At 37.5% G+C, this 23,742-nt stretch overlaps 1 protein-coding gene and 1 pseudogene across 3 annotated transcripts; one reads left to right on the plus strand and one right to left on the minus strand.

The window, feature by feature from the left end:
• Positions 1-4,953: 4,953 nt before the first annotated feature.
• Positions 4,954-6,620, minus strand: LOC142542648 (vacuolar protein sorting-associated protein 28 homolog 1). 3 transcript variants are annotated; one of them, XM_075649398.1, is made up of 2 exons: positions 6,470-6,620; positions 4,954-5,758 (listed from the first exon to the last, which is right to left on the minus strand). In XM_075649398.1, the coding sequence occupies exon 2, from the start codon at positions 5,675-5,677 to the stop codon at positions 5,048-5,050; it is 630 nt and encodes a 209-aa protein (XP_075505513.1). In that variant the 5' UTR covers positions 5,678-5,758; positions 6,470-6,620; the 3' UTR covers positions 4,954-5,047. The 3 variants fall into 3 exon arrangements, with proteins under 3 accessions (XP_075505513.1, XP_075505514.1, XP_075505515.1); XM_075649399.1 differs by having other exon boundaries at positions 6,353-6,507; XM_075649400.1 differs by lacking the exon at positions 6,470-6,620 and adding an exon at positions 5,921-6,345.
• Positions 6,621-7,712: 1,092 nt separating this feature from the next.
• Positions 7,713-22,174, plus strand: LOC142542649 (phospholipase A I-like; annotated as a pseudogene).
• The last annotated feature ends 1,568 nt before the right edge of the window (positions 22,175-23,742 follow it).

A 23,742-nucleotide genomic window follows, 5' to 3' on the forward strand; every position in this document is an offset into this window, starting at 1 on the left:
AATGTTCTCGATTTGTTTGGATTGATAAAATTTGGACAAAAACTTGCGTGAGACAGTCTCACGGTTCATATTTTGTGACACAGATATCTTATTTGGATCATCCATGAAAAAATATTGTTTTTTATGCTAAAAGTATTAATTTTTATTGTGAATATCGATAGGATTGACTCGTCGATCGGCTCACAGATAAAGATTCGTGAGACCGTCTCACAAGAGACTTACTCTAAAATTTATATCAATTTTAATCCATTCTAAAAATTGTTTATTAATGTTTTCTGTGGTATGTTTAAAAAATATATGTAAATTTATTGTCAACGAGGGTTGATGAAATTAATAAAGAAGCAATAAATTGGTTATTAAAATCATACCAACGATCAATTGCAATTCGTACAAAGGGCAGCGGCCATTCAAAAGTTGAAATATTGTATATTAAAATTTTATAATTACGATCTCCAGAAGATTAGATTAAGATGGTCATGAAAAAATAAATTAATTTTGAAACAAAATCAAAGTGCCCCTTGAATTTCGCTGAAATGCAATCGATTTTAGAGCTTCAAAAATATGTTTAAAAAATGTAATTAAATATAGAAATTCAACTATATATTTTAGACAATTGGGAATTTTTTTTTTAAATAATTGGGACCGTGAGAGTATATTTTAAGAAATATTTACAAAAATAATAAAATAAGTTACACTAATCAAGAAAATGAGAAAATTATATTTTTTATCATATGAATTTATTTTTATATGAATTAATTTTTTTACGATTTTGATAATTTGTATTATCAAATTTCAGTATTAGTTCGTAATTTTTTTTTCTTCTGTCGTGACGTTAACATGATATCAATGTAGTATTGACTTGAATATGTTATATAAACTCTTCATGTAAAGAAAATGATTAAAATTATGGAACATTGAAAGATTTACGGCACACGCATTATTTTTATATGCTAAAATTGTCGAGAAGCAAATACATATTGCAATTTTCCCTTAGAAAAAATTGATGTAGGATCCACGGCCGGATCTCCCGCATTAAAGCGAATCGATTTATTATGGTGAAGGGAGGAAGTGATGGACCAAAAATCTGCAAGTTGTCGAAAAATCTATTTTTTGTCGACAACAAAAAATAGAGTGTGATATTAATATTATTTCTGGGCATATGCACGAGAGCAAAAACTTGTGAGATGGTTTCACGAGTCGTATTTTGTGAGAAAGATCTCTTATTTGGGTCATCCATGAGAAAGTATTACTTTTATGTTAAGAGTATTATTTTTTATTGTGAATATCGATAGGGTTGACCCATCTCACAGATAAAGATTCGTGAGATCGTCTCAGAAGAGACCTACTCATACACGAGACAACGTGTGTAGGGAAATGCATCAACTTTCGTGCCACGTTTAATTTATACCAAAACCTTTTACAGAATACTAAATGGCCGACTACACCCTTAAAAATCACCATTGAAAAAGTTATTTTATGTAAAAGTTATTTTAATTTAAATGTCGGGTGAAAATATTAATAAATGTCAAGATTAAAGATGAAAATTTGAAATCTTTGACGGAAGCTTTCAATTCAAACACGTGTGAAGAACCAAAAAACAAGTTGAGTTAATTTTGTTAGGTATACTGTTTCATTACTTTGTTCCCTAAACTAAAATTACCTCTTGATCGTTTAATAAAAAACTACATGTCTCACATTTCACGATTGTCCTTATTATATGAACATTATATCTTTATAGTGTGTTTATGTCCTTATCTATACGAGAAACTTTTCAGGAGGTTATTTGTGGGGACCCGGACGCTAATCAATTCTTAATCGTCATCAGGATCAATTTGCTAATCAAGTAATTGGGGTCATAAAATTTTTTTCTTTTTAATGCGGAATGTAGTGAGATCAAACTAATATACAACTCAGTATAAAATAAGATACATGTCCTGTACAGTCTACAAACCAGTAAAAACTAAGGTTCAACATCTAATTATCCAGTGTCAAAACCCTATATACATCAAAGTCCGAAGTCTTCACTCTATCACAATCTCTCCTCATCTCCTGGACCCTGATCCTGTCCCACCTGTTGTCATGTACACATACAAACAAGACAATAGCCGGATAATTCCGGTGAGAATATAATCCCAGTATAAATCAACGAAACATGCAATCATATGATAACTATAAAAGCATGGACATTAACAACAATATATATCAAAAGCTGAAACATAATCAATATCAAACTGTCGACAATGCTCGTGACTCCACGACTAAGACTAGACTCAATCCTAGTTTAGGGATCCCGATTTCCAGATGTGGTATTCCTATATCGACCAACAGTAGTAGAAAAGACTCCAGTTCTATCCACGTCGATATAACCAAACATCCAGTGTCCTGACCTAACCGTCATGGACTGTGGCCCTATCGCCAATATCCTATCTTGTGACATCGTGCAATGTGCCCGTGGCGATCCCGCCACTATCAAGCACATCTGTCCCAAGATTTCTATACTATCTTGTGACATCGTGCAATGTGCCCGTGGCGATCCCGCCACTATCAGGCACTTCTGTCACAAGATCACTCGTCGAGACTCGTCTAACACATGCTCTCTATAAATCCATAGAACAAGCATATCAAATCAAGTCAATGCAAATAATAACAAATAGTATGTGATTTAGGGAAACTCAAGTCCAAACCGACTCAAGTCGATCTCCCAATACCACATTGACTTATATCTTTCATTTGTTGCCGGGGGCTAAAGCAATATCGATTCTGAACTCAAGACTGTCTCTGTAAATCTGAAACGATATATAGAGAATCATAATATCAATATTCCATTCTCAATTCAACACTGAATCTGATTAATCTGGATTTAATTCAAATCATCGGCATAACGATACAAACTCAGTATCCCCGTCAATACCATATCAACAGACATCAATTACAAATCATAACTCATATCCGATATAATCTGTAATTCATTCATAATCCAAATCTGTCCGATTTCAACTCAATAATAATCAGAAAATCATAACAATTCCATAATCAGTCTGTTTCTTAATCTGACTTCGATTCTACGATGTCTAGCATGCCAAGAACATCATATATGAATTCTATTCAATTCTGACAATATCATAATTTCAAGACATGTCAAAACTTAACAAAACTTACGTCCAGTTGTAGCATGCGTTGATAGAAACACAGTATCGAAGTCGGATTCAAAATCGGACGGACGAATTTCTCACAAAAGGCATAGGGATTTTCTATAACTTCACAGAGACTTTTTCTCGATTCTTTTCTGATTCTGAAGGATTTTCGTACGTTCTCGGGTTATCTCGCGCATATGCGCGGATACACGTCGCGCATATGCGCGAGGCTCTCTGGACATGGCCTGCACAGCTCGCGCATATGCGCGCGCACCCACCGTGCATATGCGCGAGACTCTCTGCCCACTTCGCGCATGTTCGCATCTCATGTCGCGCATGTGCGCGAGAGGTACTGTCCTCGCACATAATTCATTTCACGCCGACTCAAATCGTGTCCCGGTTAATCCTTTTATAATCACCTTGAATTATAACTCAATACTCGTTAATTAACAGTGATTAATTCTCGGACATTACATTATTCATCTCGGAATTGTCTAAAGTCAAACGCGGTTAATTTTGAACTTCTTAAGTGACGAGCTCCCGAAAAAAATATGTATCTTGATGATATGAGTATTATCTATCAAATATTTTAATTCATCTTCAACTACATATTCTCGTAACTGAACAATTTTAGAATATCTCTCATTCTGATGTGATATCGGTTCATTCGTGTTCTTATCGTCTAAAATCTTGCCAAAATCCGCTCATTGTTCGTACAACATCGTTGCACCGACGATTACCCCGCGGCCGTGGACGTCCCAATAAATGCTGAATTATATTCGAACTTCTAATGAAATCTGCCTTCCTAAGCTAAATTTTTTTAAATATATTTATTTAGACAAATTTAATTTTTTTCAGCTAAATATAAAATTTATAGGTAACTAATTACACATTACTTATAAATTTTTTATGATGAAAAATAAAATTGAGTAGTAAATAAATAAATAAATTTAAGTGCCACTATAACGCGTTTACTTCAACAAAAAAAATCTTAAATGTCATGCAAAGAAATTGTGATTTTTCAAACTATTACTTGATGGAAAATATTTATATTTTTTTAGAAATTTTAATTTAATGGAGTTTTTTTTTTAAAAAAATAAAATTTTATTTAATTTTGTCTTAATTATACGTAATATTCCATATATTTTTTATTTTTTAAAAAGAAGCATACACTTCATCATATATCGCCATCATATCATATTATAATTAAGTAGATGAATTCAAAGAAATTATTTATGCACACTAGCGAGATAATTTATCATAATATGATGATGCAAGGGGACGCTTACGAAATTTGATTCGAGTTAGATGAATTGATTTGAAGAATACATTGGAAATATATCTAAAATCGGTGTAATTTGTAATCCAAATCGTTCATCGATGTAAAACGTAGCCTTTCGAAGAATCATGGAAATGCCCAATGCATATTTGGCCCATCCATCGCCATAGTGGATTTCTATTCAATCCAAATAACAGAGCAATCCCAAGCTCAAACTATTCTATAATTTTCAGATGAGCAAAACACGATTTCCTTCTTCTGCGTCTCAGAAAGCACATAATTTCCAGTTGTTCGGGAATGAAACAAAGCCAAGCTCTTTAATACAGTGTAATACATATTCAATCAAAAGAAGATTAATCCAAGTTTAAATAGAAAAGATTCCTTATTTTTTTCATCACAAATCATTCAACACAAAATCCCATTCACCTGCAGAGAGACAAATCAAAGTTCAAAAATCACAACTTCCTAATATCTCAACCGCATGTTACGTTCAATATGCAAGTAACTAAGTGCGCAACGATATCAAGATCCCAACAAGTCACTACAATGGAGACACAGTTCATATGTTACAAAACCCTGTAGACACAAAACAAATGTGTACCCACTTATTTACAGCCATGCCCCGAACCAGCACCTACATTCCTGCAGATGGCAATGCAGCCATAAAGGAGTTGTAAGACGACTCCAGATCAAAGTGTAGCTGCCGTGCCTGCTGCTCAGTCAGCTCATCAGCAGCACCCATTTTCGAAAGTCTGACAATCCATTCCTTCATCTTGGTTTTGCCCTCGAAATCAGGTGGCAGTATCGACAGCTTATTGAGAGAAGCAGCTAGATCAGACAACAATGGATGGACCTGATCAACAGCAACCATGTTCAGTTTTAAGGAATCCATAGCCGTAATGAAATTTTGTACACACTCTGCAACAGTGGCAGCTGAGGTTGTGGCTGATACTGCTGAAGCTGCCCGGTGCTCAATAGTGGCAGGAACACCTGAAGTCACAAGCCGATTCAGGGCAGCAGGGCAGTCCATTTTATATGTATCATGGAACCGCTCAATACTTGGTACAATGTCTCTCACAGTGGATGATAGAGTCTTAAAATGGGTTATTAATTTTTGGCATTCAGTTTCGTACTCAGCTGGAGAAATTATGTCGCGCACATAAGCTTTCTCAAGCTTCTCAGTAGCTTTTATAATCGCGAAGAGCTCTGCAAAGTTGTCATACATCTCTCTTTCGCGCTTGTCGTTCCATAGTTTAACCTCCATGTGTGATATAAAGAGTTTATAACGAGATTACAGTTTGGAGAAGAGAACGGGACACGCGCAAAGAGAAAAAAGACCCTATCACTGCACATATTCAACAGAACAAAAAGTCAGATCAACAAGATAAAAATCTAATGCCAATGATCTGATACAAAAATTACATTTTCAAGGAACGGCATTGACGTGATGCGGAACAGTAAGAAACAAACAAGGAAATGAATCAAGTCAAAGCCCTCAATTGAAAACCTAGAGATTCAAGCTCCCAAAAACGAAAGCCACATCCTCAGGCTGTACTAGGATCATCGAACTTGCAACGCATGAGATGTTCTTCTGCCTTTTTTATGCCAATAATTTAAATCCAAGACAAATTTTGATCAAAAATTAAAAATCTTGAATTGCAATTTGCAAGCACAACTTCAATATAACCGATCTTTTCATTGTTTTAAAGTTTATGATACAATATCAAGAACAAAAGCTAATATTTACCCAACCTTTATTCCAAACTAACCGGGTAGGTTAAAATCGAGAATTAAAACTAAACCTAGGACCTTCATTAACAGCAAATATAAGTCCATGCCCACAAATCAGTATAAATTCCAATAAAAACAAGAAAATCGGGTTAATCGTCGATATAAAACAAAACAAAGAAACACAAAACTCAATCTAGATCCATCATACCTCAAGAGATTGGTAGCATTGCAAAATCCGAAAAATAACAAGTGAAAAAAGAATCCCACGTGAATATGCATAAACAAATCGAGATTCGAGAGAGATATAGAGAGAGAAGTAACTTACGGAGAATGAAAGATAGAGACGCGGCCTTGAACAATGGGAAGAGTGTTGCAGAAGAGCGAGCAGGTTGCGGCCACTCTGAGTTTGCGTGTTGGATTATAATAAAATTTACAAACGCGTATTACACAATACATTTTTTTAAAAAAAATAAATTAAAGATCGAGCAATTTTCCTCGATATTTGGCTTATATAGAGAAAGAAACGAATAAAGTGACTCGTGTATTCAGGTCGATGAAAAATTCATTTGATATCGTTCGTTGAATCGAGCTCAAGGTACATGGAGAGAAATGAATAAAGTGACTCATGTGTTCAGCTCGGTGAAAAACTTATTCGATATCGTCCGTTAAATTTATTGAGTCGAGCTCGATCGAATGAGTTTTTTACTGAGCTGAGCTCGATTTCAAGCTCGACAATTTTATCAAACCTAACTCAAGTTTAAGGATGTTTGGCTCGTAAACTCGCGAGCTTATTCTCGAGTTCGAGCTCCTCTAGTTTGTTGGGCTTATGTGTACAATAATAAATTGTATGTTCTCACCTCAAAATTCGAATGTAAGACAAGTGATTGAAATATTATAAAATTAGAAAGTATGTCCCTTAAATTCTGCTAAGGATGCTCGACAAGTTCGAAAACGAACTCGAAACTGATATCGTCTTCTTTGTGTGCTCTGCCCCTTTTCCATATGGAATCCCACCTTTAGGCATTTTCGAGGAGTAGCCCTCTTCCCATTACTCAATAAGGCAATTCCTCGCACATAATTAAAGGAGTCATTGAAAGATGATTAAAACACCAGAAACGACGACTATCCGAACTAATGATAGAGGCAAGAACACCTTCCGACCAAGTCCCATTAATTGATATTTGAGGAGCTAAACGAGCTAAACTCAACTCAATCTCGTTAAATAAGATAAATGAGTTATTAACGAGTCGATCTATTCACGAGTTTAATAATTATAAAGCGAGCCGAGCTCGACTCTCATGATAAAAGTTCGAATCGAGCTCAAGTATGTACAAATATTAAACCAACTGAGCTCGAGCCTCATATTGTTCGATTCGAATCGACTCATTTACGTACTCATACGTGTACGTGGTATTTTAATGGCAATTTTTATGTATTTGTTTTGTTTATTTCTATTCTCCTCGAATCTCTTTTTCTTCCTATAAAAACTAATGGCATTTTCAGGTCATTAAACATTTAGAAAGTAAACGATTACTGACATTAATGAATTGAAATAATATAATTGGCAGCACTTCACATTCGACCATACTATGCGTATTATTAATAACATTCGGTTACGGTTCGATCGAATCCACACAAAATCAGGAATTTTGATTCATACTCAAACCAAGATCTTTTTTTTTTCGCTATCATTTTGGTTCTTGAATGCAGAGTTGTCTGATTAGCATTCTTGATTTCCATCTGATCCCTCCATGCTGTATCAGTCAAAGAAGTTCAAGAAAATAGAGGAAAGGAGATTAATAAACCCTGATCTGGTTTGGGATCAATGTCGTGGGGACTGGGTTGGAAGCGCCCATCAGAAGTCTTCCACTTGACGTTGAGTTATGGCGCAGATGCGGATACGCTCGATGATGTCACCCCGACTTCGTCTAGGTCGTCATCTTCCGCTTCTCCGTTCTTTGGGTCTTCTCCGACGTCGACGGTACAGGACGTCGTGGCCACAGCCGCGAGCGTCGATAACGATCGAGAGAAACTGGGGTTTAGGATTGACCTCGATTGGAACGCCGGGGATGATGAGGATCAAATCGCGTTGAAACTCCAGTCGCAGGTGATGGTCGCTTTGCCCTCACCTCAAGACTCTGTGGAGATTGAGTTGAGGGAGAAGGGGGGAGTTCCGGTGACTGAGAATGAGGTGGACAATTTAGAGAATGGAGGGGGTGATTTGGGAAGTAATGGTGGTGGAAAGTCGGGAAATTCAGCTGGGGTGGTAGATGGTGTAGGGGTGGAGATGAGGGTTGTCAAGAAAAGGGAGCCACTGAAGGGTATTATACTTTGGAGGGCAGGGGGTTCTGGGCAGCAGAATGATGGTGCAATAGGGGTTTTGCTGAAGTTGATGAAGTCCAATTTCGCTAATGGGTTTGTTGATGGAGTTGTTCTCGGAGCAGGCTGCCTGGAACATTGGCGAAATGTTGCTGTGGTTAGCCTCTGCAGTCATGGATTTACTGTGAGTCATCTCTATTAGCAAAATTATGTTGGACCATTTTCTGTAACCACAATTACATTGTTTTTCAAGCTCACACTGACGTATGTTTTCTTTTGTAGTTGAGCGTTATAGATAATAGATCAATTAAAGAGAGTTTGAGTACGTTCTGTAGTGTTGAGATTCGGTTTGATGGTCCACGTTACTTATATTGTCCTTATGAAAGGTTGTGTTCTGCAAAAGATTATTTTTCGATGGACTGTTCTGGTCGATTCTTGTGTATACCAATTAATTCCATTTAGAGATCAGCTTGGTTTGTATCCCTTAATGTTCCTCACTTCCTCTTAACTCTAATCTTGAAATGCTAGCTAAACAGCTAATTGATATGTTGTCACAAACGAGGGGAGTCTGTTTTTCATGCATCAAAATTAAACATTAGTATCAAAAGGACCTGTATTTATGTTTATGCTTGTGTTTTCCTTAGTCATTGCCAGTGGAGATAACTCGCCTGCCACTTCTTGAGAAATTGTACCTTGATAATAACAAGCTCTCTACTTTGCCACCTGAGCTTGGTGAGCTGAAAAACTTGAAAGTTCTTGCCATAGACTACAACATGCTTGTTTTTGTGCCTGGTAGGCTTTAAGGCTTTGTTGGGGTTTTACTTTCTGTATTAATTGAAAAGACATTCTTGCACCATAGTTTTAATCTATCTAATTTTGCTATTATCTGTTCTTGTCTACGTTGGCAACTAGAAGCAGTGGAATTGAAAGTGTGCTGGTCTTGTTGAATTGTCACTGGAACATAACAAGCTGGTCAGGCCCCTTCTTGACTTCAGGTCATTGAATTGTTATCTGTAGTTTTCAATTTACTGGTCTCTGGTTTTGTCTGCAGAAATATTTTCGAATCTTAATGGTTGTCTCCAGCTTTTGACAAGGCTATGGCAGAGTTCCGCGTTTTGAGGCTTTTTGGAAATCCCCTTGAATTTCTTCCTGACATTTTACCTTTGCAAGAACTTCGCCATTTGTCTCTCGCAAACATAAGAATTGTGGCTGATGATAATTTAAGATCAGTCAGTGTACAGATTGAGGTATGTAGTGATATAGTCTTTAGGTTGTTTGGTTAAGTTGCACTTTCGATTTTGTTTTTTCAAGTTGGATTACGCACTTTTCTGGTTTGATCGCAGATAGAAAATAGTTCTTATTTTGTTGCATCTCGACATAAGCTGAGTGCATTCTTCTCCCTCATATTCCGTTTTTCTTCTTGTCATCATCCTCTACTGGCATCTGCTCTTGCAAAGATAATGCAAGATGATGGAAACCGGGTAGTTGTAGGAAAAGATGAGAATGCAGTGCGGCAGCTTATAAGTATGATAAGCAGTGATAACCAGCTTGTGGTATGCTACAGTTTATTACAATTAACTTTTCGTTTATTTCATGATATTTTTTTCACACGACTTGTGGTTTTGTTAGGTTGAGCAAGCTTGCTTTGCTCTCTCATCTCTTGCATCAGATGTTCAGGTGGCAATGCAATTGATCAAATCTGACATCATGCAACCTATTGAAAGAGTGTTAAAATCTGCAGGGGGCCAAGAAGTAATCTCCGTGTTGCAAGTTGTGGTCAAGTTGGCTTTTACATCTGATATTGTAGCTCAGAAAATGTTGACCAAAGATGTATTGAAATCAATTAAGTTATTATGTGGCCATAAAAACCCAGAGGCAAGTTCCCCTTACCCATGACCCAAACGTTCCATTGGTTTTTTTTTCCATATATGCTCAACATGATTGTTTTTCGGTCTTAAGGTACAAATATTAGCTCTATTTGCCGTTGGAAATTTAGCTTTCTGTTTGGAAAACCGTCGTGCCCTAGTCACTTCAGAAAGTCTGCGGGAACTTCTTTTGCGGCTGACAGCTGCTTCTGAGCCTCGAGTGTGTAAAGCTGCAGCACGTGTTCTGGCTATATTAGGTAGGTTTTTTCTAAGTGATATTTCCTATTATCACATATTTGTTGTGTGCATAATCTTAAAGAGGATACATTATGCCATCACAGGGGAGAATGAGATTCTACGCCATGTTACTAAAGGAAGACAAGTTCCCAAACGAGGATTATGCATACTTGCAATGGATGGTGGCGGCATGAAAGGACTGGCAACTGTCAAGATTTTGAGAGAAATTGAGAAGGGTACTGGGAAGCAAATTCATGAACTGTTTGACCTTATTTGTGGAACATCTACTGGTGGCTTGCTTGCTGTAGCTCTTGGAATTAAATTGATGTCCTTGGAAAAATGTGAAGATATTTACAAAGAACTTGGTAATGTTCTGCTTTATAGGGGACTGCTCATGGTTTCATCCATGTTTGTTGTCTGATTTTCTGTGCTTTTAGTCTCCTTACTTTTTCTTTTGATTTTCCCAGGGAAACTTGTTTTTGCTGAACCTGTTCCAAAGGACAATGAAGCAGCGACGTGGAGAGAAAAGTTAGATCAACTCTATAAGAGTTCATCACAGAGTTTTCATGTTGTTGTACATGGATCTAAAGTATGTTATCCTTCTAGTCTTTAGTTTTATTTCATTGTTGCTATCTCGAATTTGCTTGTGTTACCGTCTTATCTTATGATATAAAAATGTATGGTGCTGTGGAAAAATACTGAGAAAAGAAAAGCTAATTGTTCTTCTGATCGAATGTGTTTTGATCTGTTAATAGTTGTCCATCTCTCACCATTTCCTTGCGTTTCTTGTTTTCTTCACCGGTAAGATAATATCTTTCGTTCTTTCTATGTCAAGTTGATTTGCCGAGAAATTATGTGAAAATGTTCTGCAAATTCATCATTCTTTTTGGAAATTGAGAATGACTCGAGCCTTCTTCCAGCACAGTGCAGATCAATTTGAGAAGCTATTGAAGGAGATTTGTGCTGATGAGGAAGGAAATCTCTTAATTGAATCTGCAGTTAAGAGAATCCCAAAAGTTTTTGTTGTATCAACCCTTGTCAGTGTTGCACCAGCTCAGCAGTATATATTTCGAAATTATCAGGTTTGGCGTAAAAATTTATATCTAGTTTTTATGTTTTCATCACTGTCTACTTGAATGATATTTTTTCTGTTTATTTCATAATTTTTTGTTCTCGTTAATTTCAGTATCCTCCTGGAACGCCCGAAATTTCTTCTGCAGCTGCTGAAAACATGGCAACTGGTGGGCAAGGAGCTGCTATTACTGGAGCTCAAGTTGGATACAAGCGCCATGCTTTTATTGGAAGTTGTAAACATCACATCTGGAAAGCTATAAGAGCGTCATCTGCAGCACCATATTATCTAGATGATTTTTCTGATGGTAACTTTTCTCATGCCCCTGAATTTCTTTTCACCATTACAGATGGTTATCCAGAGAAATCTCTGCCTTCTTTTTCTGAACATTATATGCGCAGGTGTACATCGTTGGCAAGATGGTGCCATAGTGGCAAACAATCCTACTATTTTTGCCATACGAGAAGCACAACTATTATGGCCTGATGCTAAAATAGATTGCTTGGTCTCCGTTGGTTGCGGTCCTGCGGATCTGTTCCAACAAAGGTATCAATTTCTTGGCATTGTTCTCCGGTTTTTATGGGTTGTATGTAATTTGTACATATTAATCGAACCTGAGGTGACGTCCAAGAGTCAGCTGCCTTAGGTCTACTCTTGAGAGGGGCCCAAAAATATTTACTATTTATCAATTAAATGATATGACTCAACACAATTTGTATAGCCACTAAAATTTTAAAAAAGTAGTGACTAATTTCTTTTAAATTAATTTTTCAATTAAGTGAATTTTTTTGGTACAATCTAGAAAATCCTCTAAAACTTAAAAAAAAAATGAAAAATCGGAGATTCAACTATGAGTTTTTTCCACCTAATTCTTTTTTTTTTTGAAATTTCCATTAAAACTTAAGCGATTGCATTATAAATGTTTTGATTATTATATATTATTTACCTTTTATATTCGAGTCTATACTCCACAGGTTTACTTTTATAAAACTCTCATTAACAGAAAGTTTAAAACTAAATCAAAGCACGCCTGGGACCCGATTTTTTAAAGTTTGACTTAAAAAAATTCTCAGATGCGGGTTGTAATATTGTCTCAGTTTTGATCTGTTTGATCGTATCATCATGGAGGAGAGCCCTTTGACAATCTTACTTATAGAAAGGGATGCACTCAAACATTTATTCTGCTACTGAATCCTGCCATCGAGCATTTTCCTGTTGGAGATGGTGCCCTATATTACTGATTTGGGAAAAATCAATTGCTTGTGAGGCATTTTTTTTGCTGAATTTGTTTTTTTCGGTCTTATTTAGATGGTGATTTGAATTTTCTACTTTTAGCTGCTAGTAGGGGTGGCAGAAGCTTTTTGTGATCCACTACAAATGCATCTGTGTGGTGCTTGAATTAACTGCCGTTTCTACGTTTGATTTGTCAGGTTCATAAGGGTGGCTGGCGTTATTTGGACACTGGACAAGTGTTGATTGAGAGTACTTGTTCTGTTGATCGTGTGGAAGAAGCATTGAGCACATTGCTGCCCATACTTCCTGATGTACAGTATTTTCGATTTAATCCAGGTGGTTATGATAGAAAATTTGTCATGCGTCTTATCAGTGTGCAAAAAGCGGTTTTTTTTAATCTCTTTTACTGGGTACACGTGCTTGCACATTACGCAGAAATTGAATTCATATTTGGAAAGTGATGTTGGATGTCACAGATTTTATGTGAAGAATGATATCAAACTGAAACTGTTGAGACTTTTAGATTCTTAAAAGTTTTAATTACATGGCAGTTGACGAACGTTGTGATATGGTGTTGGATGAAACCGATCCTGCTAATTGGTTGAAATTAGAAGGGGCAACAGAAGAGTGTATTCAGAATAATTCCATTGCTTTTAAAAATATAGCTGAAAGATTACTTGAGAGTCCTCATGATGAGAAATTTTCAGAAAGTTTGAAGTCTCAAAAACTCTTCAATATTAAAGGTATGAAATACAATCTCATTTTTTATTTTTTATTTAATCTGCACTTCTTTTTTATTCTTGCTGTAGCTTTTGCTGTCGTTTTCATATTTGAGCTTAGCCTCTGTTAATGGGCAGTGTCCAATGCGAATAGCCCACTTTTGGGCTGGAGACGTGGTGTTCTTCTTGTAGAGGCTTCCAACAGTCCAGATTCTGGACGAATTTTTCACCATACCCGAGCACTTGAGACTTTTTGCACGAGTAATGGAATAAAGTTATCTCTTTCTAATGTGGGAACCACTAAGATGGCTCCAGGATCCGCATTTCCAACACCATTTACGTCACCTTTGTTCACTGGAAGCTTTCCATCAAGTCCCCTACTTTATAGCCCTGAAATTGGTCCCCCACGCATAGGTAGAATTGACCTGGTACCGCCCTTAAGTTTGGATGGATTTCATTCCGCAAAAACAACTGGTTCACCACCCCCCGACTCTCCTCGCAAACGCCGGAAGCTTTCTGTACCGGTAGTATCTTTGCACGAGAAAATACAGAACTCACCCCAGGTTGGAATACTTCATTTGGCAATGCAAAATGACACATGTGGCTCCATATTAAGGTCTGGTTTTTCTGAGCATTTACTTTATCTTTCAGTTTTCTAATATCTTGCTATTGTAGCTTACATTCTTTAAAACCTTTTCCATTTTGGTGTAGTTGGCAGAATGATGTATTTGTGGTTGCCGAACCTGGAGAGTTAGCGGATAAATTTCTGCAGAATGTTAAATATACCATGTTATCAATGATGAAGGGCCGAAGAAGGAAGCAGGCATTGGTCATTACCAACCTTTCAACTGTTGCCGATCTTGTGTCATGCAGACCATACTTTCATATTGGTGGTGTGGTCCACAGGTATATTGGACGTCAAACACAGGTGCGATGTTTAAAAATTGGTTGTATTTTGGGGCAGTTATTGAGCAAATATTGATCTTATATGTTGTCCTCTGAAGGTCATGGAAGATGATCGTGAAATTGCTGCTTATATGTTCCGTAGAACAGTACCTCTGGTTCACTTGACCCCTGAAGATGTCCGTTATATGGTATGTCCATGGACAATGTGTTTGTTGTTTTTTATCCTATCTGTTGGGTGATGGCTAATATTTCTAGAAGCCTATTTTGATCAAGCAATAAATTCAAGAATGCAAAGCTGAAGGGAAAACAAAAAATAGCCGTTGGAATGCCTTGGCAGTTAGAATATAAACTGGTTATCTTTCTTGTTTGTTGCTTTATGTATAAAAGGAACGTTTTGTGGCTTTAGATCGAAAACTCGCTGTAACAATTTACCTTGAAAACTCACCGATTAAAATCTCTTGGAAATTCTTCCGGAAAGTGAATCTACTTTGCATCTTCTCTGTTCTTGTTTTGTGTGCTATATTTCTTTGGCTTAGCTTCAGTGGTATAAAGTTCTTATTCATAGCAAGTGGTATCAAGAGCCCAGGTTTCGTTCTGGGAAAAGGAGTTGCGACGGGAGCCACAAGATTCGAAATCAGAAATTCACTGGCAGAAATGATTTTGAACTTTGAAGATTGAAGATACGAGCCCTCGTACAACAAGGGCTAGAACTTGCATTGGAGAGTGAAAAGAAATTGCCATCGACACTTACAGAAAAAGTGACGAAGGATATTCTGAACTAGGCTCATAGCGCCCTAATTTTTTGCCTCGATGATAAGGTTTTGAGAGAAATCTCAAAGGAGACCACACCTGCACCAATTTGGTTGAAACTAGAGACCTTATACATGACGAAGTCTTTAGCCAATTGGATATATTTGAAGCAGAAACTTTACTCCTTCAAGATGCCCGATGGAAAACCTTTGGAGGATCATTTTGATGATTTCAGTAAGATTATTCTTGATCTGGAGAATACTGAAATCAAATTAGAAGATGAATACAAGACACTGATATTATTCAAGATCTCTACCGAGTGAGTTTGAAAATCTTTCTGATACACTACTCTATGGCAGAGATTCATTGACTCTAGAAAAGGGTGCAGACTCCCTCTTTTCTAAAGAATTGAAGAAGAAATCAGAAGACTCAGAAGATATGAAGGAGAAGTCCAAAATTTCCTCAAAGAAAATAGAGAATTGAAGAAGAAATCAGAAGGCTTGGAAGATAATTAGAAGGCCTGAATATCCTAGGAAGATCGAAGAAAAGATATTTTAAAACAAAAACACCAACCAGGTCTAAATCAAATGACAAAAGAAAGTGCTTCCCATGTAAAAAAGGACACTTCAAGAGGGATTGTCCATAACTCAAGAAACGACCACCGGATAAGAAAGATTAACATGAAGATGCTGATGTTGTCTGTAGTGACCCGTTCCAGAATCACCTACTAATCAAGAGCTAAGCATACAGTTAACCTAAATAACAATAATCAGAGATAATTGCGGAAACGGTCACAAAACAATAGTTATAGAACCCAATCGAAGTCCAGAATAACTCAAACCAAAATATACGGTACAACAATATCGAATCAAAACAGTATTGATAAACTAAATCAACCGGCTACTCAACGTCCTCCTCCTCCTCCTGAGCAATCCAACCTGAGGACTGTCCCAAAAAAATGGGGTGTCCAAGATAAACAAAATCGAGGACGTGAGTGATAATAACGCCCAATACAAAATCACGAGTATACAAACTTATATGACATACATATGCTATGATATGATACCAGGGTAGTCAAGAAATACGAATCACAAAAGATCTCAACATGCTCAGTCTAGAGGCGCCAAGTGGATAGTGTCGCGCGGTACTCTTCTGGGTCACTACATCCACTACAAGATCAGATGTGGACCTGAAATGTCCCGGTGATCCGGAGCCCTCCCGACCCGTTGGCCACTGTGTACTCTCGGTGTCCATGTGTCCACAAGACAGGGCTGAGCGGCCCCACAAGATATAGCTTATCTCGAAAGAGATATAGCTCAACAGTAAAGGCTATCTCGAAGGAGATACGGCTCAACATGAAATGCAACCCTTGAGCTAGCTTTTGGTTACCCGGAAAGAAACTGTTAGTTGTCCCACATCGGTTGGATAAAATCCCCGAGAGTTTCATATATGGACTTGGACAATCCTACCATTGAGCTAGCTTTTGGGGTTGAGTTAGGTCTAAGTTTCAATCTTAACATGGTATCCGAGATCATGTTCCACCGTTATGTGTAATTCTGCTCATAGTTGGGCCACTTGTAAACATCACGCTGCAGATGTTCGTTACTGGGTGTGAGGGAGATGTGTTAGTTGTCCCACATTGATTGGATAAAATTCCCGATAGTTGCATATATGTACTTGGACAATCCTCCCCTTTTGAGGTTGAGTTAGGTCCAAGTCCTAATCTTAAGAAAACCTTAAGAAGAGCACAAAGTGTGCTTGTTAAGAAGATCATTGTACGGTAGCTCAAGCGGAATCCAATACCTGTAGTGCCTCACTTCCTGAAAGCAGGAAGAACCACATTCTTCTTATTAAACGAATACAAGCTGCTTGCATTAACTAACGACATTGATACAATAAGTCGGTTACGATAGTAAGCCCTTTCTTGGCCGGAGAGCCTCCAGGACAAGGAGACAGCGCTCAAAGATCCACTCTCGAGATTCATATTGATCAATTGATCTCCACGTCTTGCCAGTTCGCTAAGTAGACTCACTCTACCGAGGGGAAACAAAGGCTGGAACTCTTCCTGCCAAAAACAAGGGACCTACTTCGAGTTTGCAGGTATAAAAGAGTCATTTCTCTGTCTCTCTCTCCGAGTTTATACTACTAAGTAATACTTCTGCTATTCAATCATAGAATAGATTCCGATCAAAAAGGGAAGCCCTATATATGTTATTAGGAAATGGGTGTTGCATTCGGTTCGAAAGGCATGGTTTCCTCATCTCATACATCAGGGTCGAAACGAAAGAAAACATGATATACTTTGATACCTCAACTTTATTTCTTGATTGCTTCTTTGTGGTTGATTGATTCTTGAAGACAAGCATACAGACAGTGATAAAGTGACACATATCCATTTTTGCTTTCATTTCATTTCCTGCTAGTGTGGTTGCACTTGGGTGGGACCCTTTCTTTCGTCCCTGCCACCATTCCGTGAATGAGTGAATGGCAGGTTCTTCAAATGCATCCTCTGCTCGAGGCTTTCCCAGGAGATATTTTCTATTTACATTCCCGTCTCTTAGAAAGAGCGGCTAAACGACCGGACCAGACCAGACCAGACAGGCGCAAATAGTTTGACTGCCTTACCCGTCATTGAAACACAAGACCATCATCTCTATCCGGGTACGATCATAGCTTCTAGACCCATGTCCCGTATCAAGGAATCTATTGGATGCTATCATTTACTAATATTCATTCACGTGATAATATTCATTCACGTGATATGCTATTTGTTCTTATCATTTGGACTTCTTCGTCTGGTGGGCAATTGCTCCTGAAATCTTGTTGTTGGAACCCCCCGCAGGGGGTGCAAGATTGTATAGATCTCGCATGTCTTGAAGAGCATATGGAGGAGACGTCTCATGTTGACAGACTTCAAAATGAGGAAAAAATTTTATGAACAGGAGAAGGCCGCAATACATCTCCATCATCATTCTCAGCTGCCGATCCTGGGATCAAACTCGAAAAAGAGTGACAAACTCATTTTTGTCATAGGTTGGTCCAAAGAACGAGGGTCGTATTCCTTAAGTCCGTTGTTCCTCAGTAGCTCAGTGGTAGAGCGGTCGGCTGTTAACTGACTGGTCGTAGGTTCAAATCCTACTCATTCCCGACCGCTTTCAGTTAGTGTTCACCTCTTTCTCTTTTCTTTTCTCTCGAGTAATGGTCTTCCATGATGGGGTTGGAAAAAGGCCTTAAACTGGCTAAAAAGCTTAGTAAAGTAAGACCTTATTCCGTAGTATTACTGAAGACACTAAATTAGCCCCGATCGGATTATACTGAGAACAGTTGAGGATGTTACTTCCCTTCTGATCTCTATATACTTACTTTGCCTTGGATTCAGATAATACCTGTCAAGCAAGGTTTGTCCTGGTGACCCACCTGGAAGTCTCTCTCTAACAAGATTGATCCCTTTGGATCTTGGTCCAGCCTTTTTATTGATTTTGACGTTTGGATCTCTCTATGAATGGAAAAGGGGTGCTTCAGATCAGGAGAGAAAGACTGGTTCGGAAATTACCGCATCAGCATGAGGAAGGGATAAAAACCCGTCGTTAACTATCTGTGATAGATTTGAATCTCCAAGTTCTTTTTTTATGTACTCCTGAAGATCTTTGAGCATATAAGGGTGGGAGAGCGAAGTGTGCTCAGCCTTCTTCCTCGTGTAGCTAGTTTGCTAAATAGAAAGTGGAAGAATTAGTCCAATCTAGTTTCGGTGGAGAGGAGAACATTCACAACTAAGTCTTTAGAGTAACAATAAAATTGAAGTACTTGAGTATATATATATGTCGTTCTCTAGTACTCGTACTAGAGGGATCCTAGGATTAAGGTTGTGGCAATATTGTACTTTGTTTTATAACATTTCTCTAAGCCAGATAGTGAAGTTCAAAGGGGAAGGAAGACTAAACCTAGTGCCAAGCTAAAGGCTAAAGGAAGAAGCTATGTCGTCAATCTCAGTATACGGAAATGGTCTGACCAAAAGGTATCGATCTGGAGTGGGTCTTGCATTGCCGGATGACAGGAGCCCTTCACCTCCACAGTGCTTGCCCAAAAGGAAAGATTGGCCACGGCCCGCTGCGGGTACACTAAGTAAGCGACCCACTCTATTCTATCATTCAATCGTGACAACATGCCTTTCCACAAAGATGTCAATCCCAAGAAAGAACCGCAAGCAGCTCTTTGCCTTTCTGCTTCAAAGAAAGAGGTGGGGGAGAACCATCAGTTGGAGCACCAAAAAAGCTTGGGAAACGCCTTTGTTCTTGGGATTCGAAAGGACCGATGATGGAAAGCTTTCTCTTGCACGTGTACGGAGGTATCGAAGGTTTGACACCTTTATGTTGCAAAATGGCTTTGAGAGAAATGAAAATGATAATTGTGTCTATCATAAGAGGAGTCAAGAAGGTGTTGATATTTATTTATTATTATACGTTGATGACATGTTATTGGCCTCTAAAAGCATAACTGAGATTGAATTGTAAAAGAAGTGTTTAGAAGTAAATTTGAAATGGACATGGGGAAGCCAAGTAAGATTCTTGGGATAGAAATCAAGAAGAATCGAAGTACTGGAAATCTGTTCCTTTCTCAAACTTACATTGAAAGTGTGCTTAAGAAGTTCAGTATGGATGGATCAAAGACGGTATCAACACCATTAGCCCAACATTTCAAATTATCTCTGAAAAATTCACCAAAACAGAGGAAGAAGCTGAGTATATGGAGAAAGTTCGTTATGCAAGCTCTGTTGGTAGTCTAATGTATGCCATGGTTTGTACTCGCCCTAATCTAGCTCATGCAATGAGTTTAGCGAGTAGATATATGGGTAAACCAGTGAAGCATCACTGGGAGGCAGTAAGGTGGATAATGAGATATCTAAGAGGCACTCCTAAGCTGGGATTGTTGTACAGGAATAATGAAGATAATGGAAGAACAACGAGTGGATTTGTAGATGCAGCTTTTGCTTGTTGCCTTGACTCGAGGAGATCATTGACTGGATTTGTGTTTTAGTATCATGGTTACTTAGTAAGCAAGAAGTGCAATCTGCAACACGTGATGTCCTTATCCACCACACTGGCAGAGTTCATTTCCTTAACAGAAGCAATAAAGGAAGCGCTCTGGATGGGTGATATGGCTAGAAAGTTGGAAGGAAATCAGGTTGAGTCCAATGTATATTGTGATAGCCAAAGTGGGATACATCTAGCAAAGAACCAAGTATACCATGAAAGGATAAGACACATTAATGTTAAACTCTATTTTGTTATGGAAGTAATTGCAAAAAGGGAAGTGCATGTGAACAAGATTGGTACAGAAGAGAATCCTGCTGACATGTTGACTAAGGCTTTAGTTAGGACCAAGTTCAGGCACTGTCAAGAACTGCTGCGTCTGGTTGAAGAGAAATCTAGCCAAGGTGGAGAAATGTTGGGTGATGGCTAATATTTCTAGAAGCCTATTTTGATCAAGCAATAAAAGGAACGATTTGTGGCTTTAGATTGAGAACTCTCTCTGTAATAATTTACCTTGAAAACTCACTGATTAAAATCTCTTGGAAATTCTTCCGGAAAGTGAATCTTCTACTTTGTATCTTCAATGTTCTTGTTGTGTTCTGTGATTTCTTTGGCTTAGCTTCAGGGGTTAAAGTTATTATTCATAACACTATCAGTACCAAATATGCTGCTTTTTACCAGTATTTTGAAATTGAAATTGAACGATGAATTCAGGAGGTATTACTGCCAATCCAATTTTACTTTTATTAATTAAGCCATTTGGCTGATCCCCTGGATCCCCTTCCATCAACTCCAAATGTAAAATCTTTTGCAAAGGAAGTTTGTTCCTTAGTTTCTTCATTTTGTGCGAAATGTTTACAGGAAAGGGGAAGTAGTTGATAGTTAAGAACTTGTCTATCGTTGAAGGTTCAAAATTGGTAAAACTTATGGGCAAAGGTCCTGTTAATGTAATTTGGTAGCTCATGAGGAAAACAGTGTTTCTTAGACATTAAAGATATATCAGCATGTGCTATTGAGACTGTATGAATTTCAGAAGAATCTCTTCCTTATTCTTTTTTATTATTACTGTCTTTTTTATATAAAAGTATTACAATCTTCTAACAGTTATTACAATCTTCGAACAGTTATCTTTTCTATGGCGAACTTTTCCATCGACCTAATCCTTTTGGAAACTGTTCAGATAATTTGGGTTGATCCGTCAGTAGAACTCATCTGTATATTTTCTGTTGAACTTTGCAGATTGGAGCTTGGAGGGACAGGATTGTAATCTTCACAGGAATATATGGGCCTATCCGAGCTTTAACCAAAGCATTTCTAGATTCTGGTGCTAAAGCTGTCATATGCCCTTCATCAGAGCCTGAAGAAACGCTGATAACATCATTCCATGGAGCAGGCAAGTTTAGCACATTCGAAAATGGGAAGTTTGAGATTGGAGAAGAGGAAGCAGATGACGACGATTCTGAACCACCCAGTCCAGCTAGTGATTGGGAAGATAGTGAACCTGAGAAAAATGGAGAGCAGTCGTTGCGTTTTTTGGACGACGATGAGAAAGAATTGTCTCAGTTTGTTTGTGAATTGTATGACTCACTGTTTCAAGGCAGCGGAAGTTTGGATGTAGCGCTGAAAAATGCTCTGTCTTCTCATCGAACTCTGAAATACACATGCCATATTCCCAGTATGCGGTAGCTTTGGAGGTAACTGCAGATGATTTCAGGGAAGGTCTAGGTATTTACATAATCTTCCCTTTACATCACTGTAGAGAAAGAGTTGAGTACATGTATAGTAAAACGGGGAAAAGGAAAAACGAATAGGAAAATGAAAATTTTAGAGCAAAATGAATTCATTTAATTTATATTGTACAAGGACAATTTTCAAATAATAGTAGGAACGCCAATTTTTATTGGGCTTTGCCATTTTTTGGTATCTGTTGAAGTTACATTGGAGCATTATTTGTCATATCTACATGCATTGAACTAAATATTTGTCCAGAGTTGGATTCAGTCGTCTGGGTTAGATCACTCCTTCACCTACTTTTGTGTCTACTATCATCATGTCTGATTTAGATTAAAAAAAAGTTTGGGCATGGAAAAAGAGCCTACTTTGTTCCTGAAAAGAAAGAACAAAATTTGCTCTCTTGTGGATTTAAGAGCTAACCAAGTGCAGAGGAAAGGCATATGTATGCCACCAAATTAGGCTAGCTTTGGAATTTAATGTGGTCAGATGAGCAGCAAAAAATGCAAGTGCAACCGAAGATTGCATTTGGTCAACATCCAGCTTTAAACAACATTATGTGCACACAAGCATATTGTTGTGGTTAGAGTGTCCCCTTTTATACAATAAATCAGCCTTAACTCCAACATTTACAAAATTTTGACTTCGAGTTTCACTTATTTCAATTCATAATTATTTTGAAAATTAAAAGATAATGAAAAGCAAGGAAATTAATAGTCGGGACCGCTCAAGTCATAAAGAACTTCTTAAATACTTCACCTCCAATCTAAACATTTAAAGAGGGCTGCAACGAGACCACAAATATCAAGAAATCCTATTTTCTAATTAAACAAGAGTGATCGATGGAGGAAAAAAAACACTTTACGGAAGTTGATTGTAAAAGTCATTTATTAATTTTTTAAAAGTCATGCTTCATTTAAAGTTACTGTGCACTGCTAGAGATCATACATCGCAAAAGTCATTTATTAATGTTTTTAAATCAAATTAATTTTAATCATCTTCATTTTCTTTGAGGTGCCATTCGATGCTACAAATGAAGGGTCTGCTCAAAATTTTAATATAAACCATGATAAATTAATGTTTGTGTTGCGTGACACATTCTACTCCACTCCTAAACAAAAATAAGCCAACAAATTCTTAACATATCAGACAACATATACTTCATCTCTACGTCTATATTTCAATTCTTATTATTATATTTGATCATACACCCCTCGTTTAATGCATTCTACCGACCAAAGAGTGAATCTATTATGGATGTATCTTCCTCATCTTTTCACAATTGCCTCCAACAAAAAATATTAAAAACTCATACAACAAAAAAGAAAAGCTAAAAAGGGAAAGAAAAAGGGGTTGAGGGGCATGGATTTAGATCTTTGAAAGGTTCTTTACAAGTCTATTGGTTCGGAGACATGAATAATGAGTCATTCCTTGTCAAAACAATTGCAATCATGCAAAATCTCACGCCCTTCACTTCCGAGCAAAAAATGTGAGCAATCCTTTTGTTACAGTCAATTGAAAATTGACTATTATTATAATAATATTTTTACAAATTTACTTATAATGCAATAACATGACTTCACAATTAAACACTATTCGAGACAAGTAGGGGTACCATCTTGCTTAGTAATTGCTACGCTATGCGTATTATTAATATGTTAAATAAGATGGTGCTAAATCCGAAGTATCGTGTTCAAAATTAATAAACAGAGATAGTTAAGACATTAAATCACCCC

The sequence above is a fragment of the Primulina tabacum genome, chromosome 4 (genome assembly GCF_025594145.1).
Source record: "Primulina tabacum isolate GXHZ01 chromosome 4, ASM2559414v2, whole genome shotgun sequence".
Classification (NCBI taxonomy): Eukaryota; Viridiplantae; Streptophyta; class Magnoliopsida; order Lamiales; family Gesneriaceae; genus Primulina; species Primulina tabacum.

Bases quoted from the DNA above. Each gene is read 5' to 3' on its own strand.
- LOC142542648 (XM_075649398.1), bottom strand. From the start codon at position 5,677: ATGGAGGTTAAACTATGGAACGACAAGCGCGAAAGAGAGATGTATGAC.